The sequence below is a fragment of the Diabrotica undecimpunctata genome, chromosome 11 (genome assembly GCF_040954645.1).
Source record: "Diabrotica undecimpunctata isolate CICGRU chromosome 11, icDiaUnde3, whole genome shotgun sequence".
NCBI lineage: Eukaryota > Metazoa > Arthropoda > Insecta > Coleoptera > Chrysomelidae > Diabrotica > Diabrotica undecimpunctata.
The window spans coordinates 30,952,944-30,958,096 of NC_092813.1; the positions used below are offsets into that span (position 1 = coordinate 30,952,944).

General features: G+C 34.6%; 1 protein-coding gene across 1 annotated transcript; it reads right to left on the reverse strand.

Moving 5' to 3' along the window:
• Nucleotides 1-495: 495 nt before the first annotated feature.
• On the reverse strand, nucleotides 496-3,519 carry LOC140452846 (uncharacterized). Its single transcript, XM_072547177.1, has one exon. The coding sequence runs from the start codon at nucleotides 3,517-3,519 to the stop codon at nucleotides 496-498; it is 3,024 nt and encodes a 1,007-aa protein (XP_072403278.1).
• Nucleotides 3,520-5,153: the final 1,634 nt, after the last annotated feature.

The following is a 5,153-nucleotide window of genomic DNA, read 5'->3' on the forward strand; positions in this document are numbered from 1 at the left end:
TATAGAAGCATTGAATTTTGAGCAATTATTAATTGTAACATTTCTAAACGGGTATAATAACCGTTCAAATTCCACTGTAAAATAGACTTGAACGTGAGCTTATGTAGAAGGTTCTATGGAGGAGTCGCTATCGAGCTGAGGTTTTAGTTATCGAGTAATTGAATTAATTATTTTAGTACATCGCGTGAATAATGTTTTTATTTCTGAGCCTTCAGAAGTATTGTGGACTGTATTCCTTGTATAAAAAATATTTATTCTGACCTTAACACCTTTATTATAATAATTTTATAAAAACTTAAAATTAACAAAACCAAAAAAAGAATGTCTTATTTCTCCTTGACAGCTACGCGTGGTGTCGTTGTCGCTAGTGTTCGATCCATGCGCCCTGTGGTCCGTGCAGGGACGGCTCTTGCACTGTTGACTGCTGAACATGCCGCCCCCCTTGAAAGGCTTAAGTGATGCCTTTCAAACAACGCTTCTTGTAAACCATAACCATTATTGTTCATCCATTGGCAGGACGGCTAACTTTACACAAGGCCTTTTGAATTCACCTTTAGAAGTACGCACAGTCACAACCCGCACAACATTATCTGTCCCAGCATGTAGTTGCAATATTCTACCCAATTCCCATTTAGTAGGAGGAAGACCATCCTCTTGAATAATAACCAATGATCCAATTTTCACGTTGTCAGCTGCTGTTCTCCATTTGGTTCGCTGCTGAAGTGAAGAGAGGTACTCACGTGACCAGCGTACCCAAAAACTCTGAATTATCTGAGTCAGGTGATGATACCGTTTCAACTTATTCGGATTTATTTCAGTTAGCTCTTCTTGTGGCAGTGCTACAAGTGGTGCTCCAATTAGAAAATGTCCAGGGGTGAGTACACCAAGGTCTTCTGGACTTTCCGACAGAGGTAATAAAGGACGGGAATTTAGGAGAGACTCAATTTGCGTCAACAAAGTATACATTTCGTCATATGTAAATTTATTATTACACATTACCCTTCGTATATGAAACTTTACCGATTTTACAGTTGATTCCCAGATGCCACCAAAATGTGGTGAGTGAGCTGGAATAAAATGCCAATGAATCTTATGTTCCGAAAAATAATCTAAAAAATTTGATTTTACCCTTGCATCATTCATAAATGAATATAACTCCTGCAAATGATTATTTGCCCCAACGAAGTTAGTTCCATTATCAGAATACATATTTTTACATAGACCTCTTCTAGCAATGAAACGTTTAAATGAATTTAAGAATGAATTAGTACTTAAATCATATACAAGTTCAATATGTGTCGCCCTTGTTGTAAAACATGTAAAAATACATATATAGCATTTAACTACTTTACAATTCCGTAAATAGCTTGTTTTCAATTCAAAGGGACCCCCATAATCTACACCACAATTATAAAATGGCCTTGTAGCCAGAAGTCTAGATTTAGGTAAATCTCCCATAAGAGGTACAAGCAATGTAGGTTTGACACGAAAGCAAGTAACACATTTATGCAGAATGTGCCTAACCGTGCTACGTCCAGATAATAACCAAAATTTTAAACGAATTATTGATAGCAATGCTTGTGGACCTGCATGCAAGTATTTATGATGATACGATATCACTATAAGTTTAGTTAATACATGACCGTTCGGGAGTATGATTAGATGCTTCTGGTCAAAAGACAATTCTGACTTTTGAAGACGTTCACCAACTCGTAATAGTCCTGTATCATCAAGAAAAGGATTTAATGATAAGATTTTACTCGATTTATGTATTGGTTTTGATTTTTTTATTGTTTGTATTTCCTGATGAAATACTTCATTTTGTGCCATATATACCAAACAGAAAAAACTTCTTTCTTTTTCATCTACAGTAAAAGGACCCGTTGTCTTATTATTAGATGATTTACAATTGGTGACAAACCGAAGTATATATGCAAAAACACGCTGCAATTTAGCTAAGCTGGAAAAACGGTTCCAAATTTCAGCAAATTGCACAGTTGATATAAATGTTTGAATTGCCTTCTGGTCAGGTATGATAGAAATGTGTGAATTTGACAAAGCCTTAGTAGGCCAAGACAATTTATGAGAAGCTAACCATGGTGGCCCATTCCACCACAATTTTGAAGTGTTTAATAACTTTGGTTCATATCCGCGCGTAATTATGTCGGCTGGGTTATCATGCGAGTCAACATGATGCCAGCTATATCCATTAGAAAGCCTTTGTATTTCCGACACCCTATTTCCAACGAAGGTTTTCCATTGTGACGGTTCACCCAAAATCCAATGAAGAGTTATCATTGAATCAGACCAAAAATGTACCTCATCAAAGCTAACACCTATTGTTGCGATAACCGCCGATGCCAATTTGGCAGCCAATAAAGCACCACACAATTCCAATCTAGGCAAAGATATTGTTTTTAAGGGTGCTACCCTTGATTTCGCACATAATAAATGAACTAAGCAAGAACCACCTTGATCCAGTGACCGAATGTAGAGTGCTGCTCCATAAGCAGACTCTGAAGCGTCACTGAAACAATGTAATTGTCTATTAATTGGATTAGAACACAAAACTTGCCTGCTAATGTGAGTTTTCTCCAAATCTGCAATTGATTCCCTAAACTGGTTCCAAGCTGTGTGTAAATCTAAAGGTAAAGACTCATCCCAATTTAATTTTAATTGCCATAGTGATTGCATTATTAATTTAGCTTTAATTATAACTGGCCCTACTAGTCCAAGAGGATCAAATATCTGTGAAACTAAAGACAGAACTGTTCTTTTGCTAACCTTTGTGTAATTAGAAAAATTGATTTTATATTGAAGCGAATCTATCTTTGAGTTCCAATAAAGCCCTAATGTTTTTGTTGTAACATCATCTGCAAGATAATGTTCAATGTCTCCCTTTATTTGAATATCCTCATCAAAAATTTCAGGTTTGTTTGATACCCATTTTCTAAGTGAAAATCCTGCTGTGCACAAAATATTATTTAATTCATCCTTTAATGATTTTACTTCTTCAATTGAACTCCCTCCTGTAAGCAAATCATCAACATAAAAATCCTTTAAAATCACCTGGGAAGCTAGAGGCAGGTTCAATTGATTCTCATGAGCCAATTGTTGTAAGCTTCTTATAGCCAAAAATGCTGCTGGAGCGGTCCCATATGTTAGCGTTTTCAGCTTGTATGTCTCAATTGGTTGCTCATACGAAAACCTCCATAATATTTGTTGTAGTTTTTGCTGAGTTTTGCAAACAAAAACCTGTCGATACATCTTTTCGATGTCTGAAGCTATAACTACATTATGTTTTCGAAAACGAAGAAGAATGCACATTAAATCATCTTGTAATTTTGGTCCGACCATTAGAACATCATTTAATGACAAACCACTGTCAGTTCTAGCTGACCCATCAAACACTACCCTTAATTTTGTAGTTAAAGACGTTTCTTTTAAAACTCCATGATGTGGAAGATAGTAGTTGGGTGTTTCTGAATTAAAGTCAGTTTTATCTTCAACCTTTGACATGTGACCCAACTGGATATATTCCTGCATAAACTCATGGTATTTAATTTTTATTTCCAAATTTTTATTTAATTTATTTTCCAATAATTCAAATCTTTTTAGTGCATTACTATAAGAATCTCCTAAGTCAGAAATGTTTGACCTTGTTGGTAATTTAACAACAAAATGACCGTTTTCATTTTTAATCGTGCTAGCTTCAAACAACTCTTGACAATAAATGTCCTCCTTGGACATAACCTTTTTTGCACCAAATTCTTCTATTAACCAAAATTTTTCAATTTGGTTTTCCAAAACATTAGACGAAAAATTACATACCACTGAATTGTTGCTAACCTAAATTGATTGACTAACTGGACCTGAAATAACCCATCCCAACTTAGTTTTTTGGAGAATTGGTTGATCTTTGCCAAGTTTTATCTGACCCACACATAATAATTGCCAAAAAACTGATGCTCCCAGTAATACATCAATTTGTTTTGAAACCCCAAATGTTTCATCTGCAAGTACAATGTTTTTAGGAATATTTATAAAATCCAAGTTTAAATCCGAAGTTGGTAAATTGTCAGAAATTTTATCAATTACCAATAAAAATGCATTTGTTTGATAATTGCTAAACTTTGATAAAAGTGTCCCATTTAATGCCTGAGAAATGTTTGTTATACCTTGACCTAAACCTTTAACCGGAATGTGTACCTTATCTGCCCGTAAATTTGACTGTGAACCTGAGTCCAATAAAACTCTACATTCATGCAAAATTCCATATTTGTCTTGCATATATACTAAGGCCGTTGAAAGTAAAATATCAGTTTTTAATCTGTATGATATACCTTGCTTAGAATGATTTAAAAAATTAATTGAATCCTGACCTATATCACCCGAATGTGATTCTAAAAAACATGTCTGACCTATATCAACCGAATGTGATTCCAAAAAACCTGTCTGACCCAAAAAGTTTAATTGAGATGTACCTTCCATTGAATTATTATGGAATGCACCTTGTCCCTGAATATGTACTTCCTTTCCCTGATTAGATATGCCATTTCCCTGTGTGTGTGTTTCTTTCTGGGTAGATATACCACAAATTTGTGATTCAACCTTTGATCCGTTGAGTTGAGTTGCATTTGTTTGTAAATGAGAATTGTTTATAAATTTACCATCCATATGTAAAAGAGTATTGTGTCGTTTTCCACAAAGTTTACAACCTCCCCATGTACAATGTTGTACTAAGTGTCCATCCTTTAGACAGTTCCAACATGCTTTTGATTTTGTTACCTCTTGTCTTCTAGCTGACACTGATAAATTATGAAATTTTTTACATGAATAAAAATAGTGCGGTAAATTACAAAGTGCTCATTGTTTGGACGTTGCAATGAATGACTTTGATAATGTCATTTTTTGCACCCTTTTTTTTTGTTTCCTTTGATATTTGCTCTATATCTTGTTTATCCCTTTCTTAATTTTGTAAGTGTTGTACTTTATGATCTATAAATGCTAAGAATTCCTGTATCGTAGAAAATTCGTTAACTGGACCCTTTTCTTGCCATTCCTTATTTGTGTAATAATCAAGCTTTTTCTCTATGGTACAAAGTAAAAGAACATCCCAATGTTCAACTGGATAACCTAACATACCTAGTGAC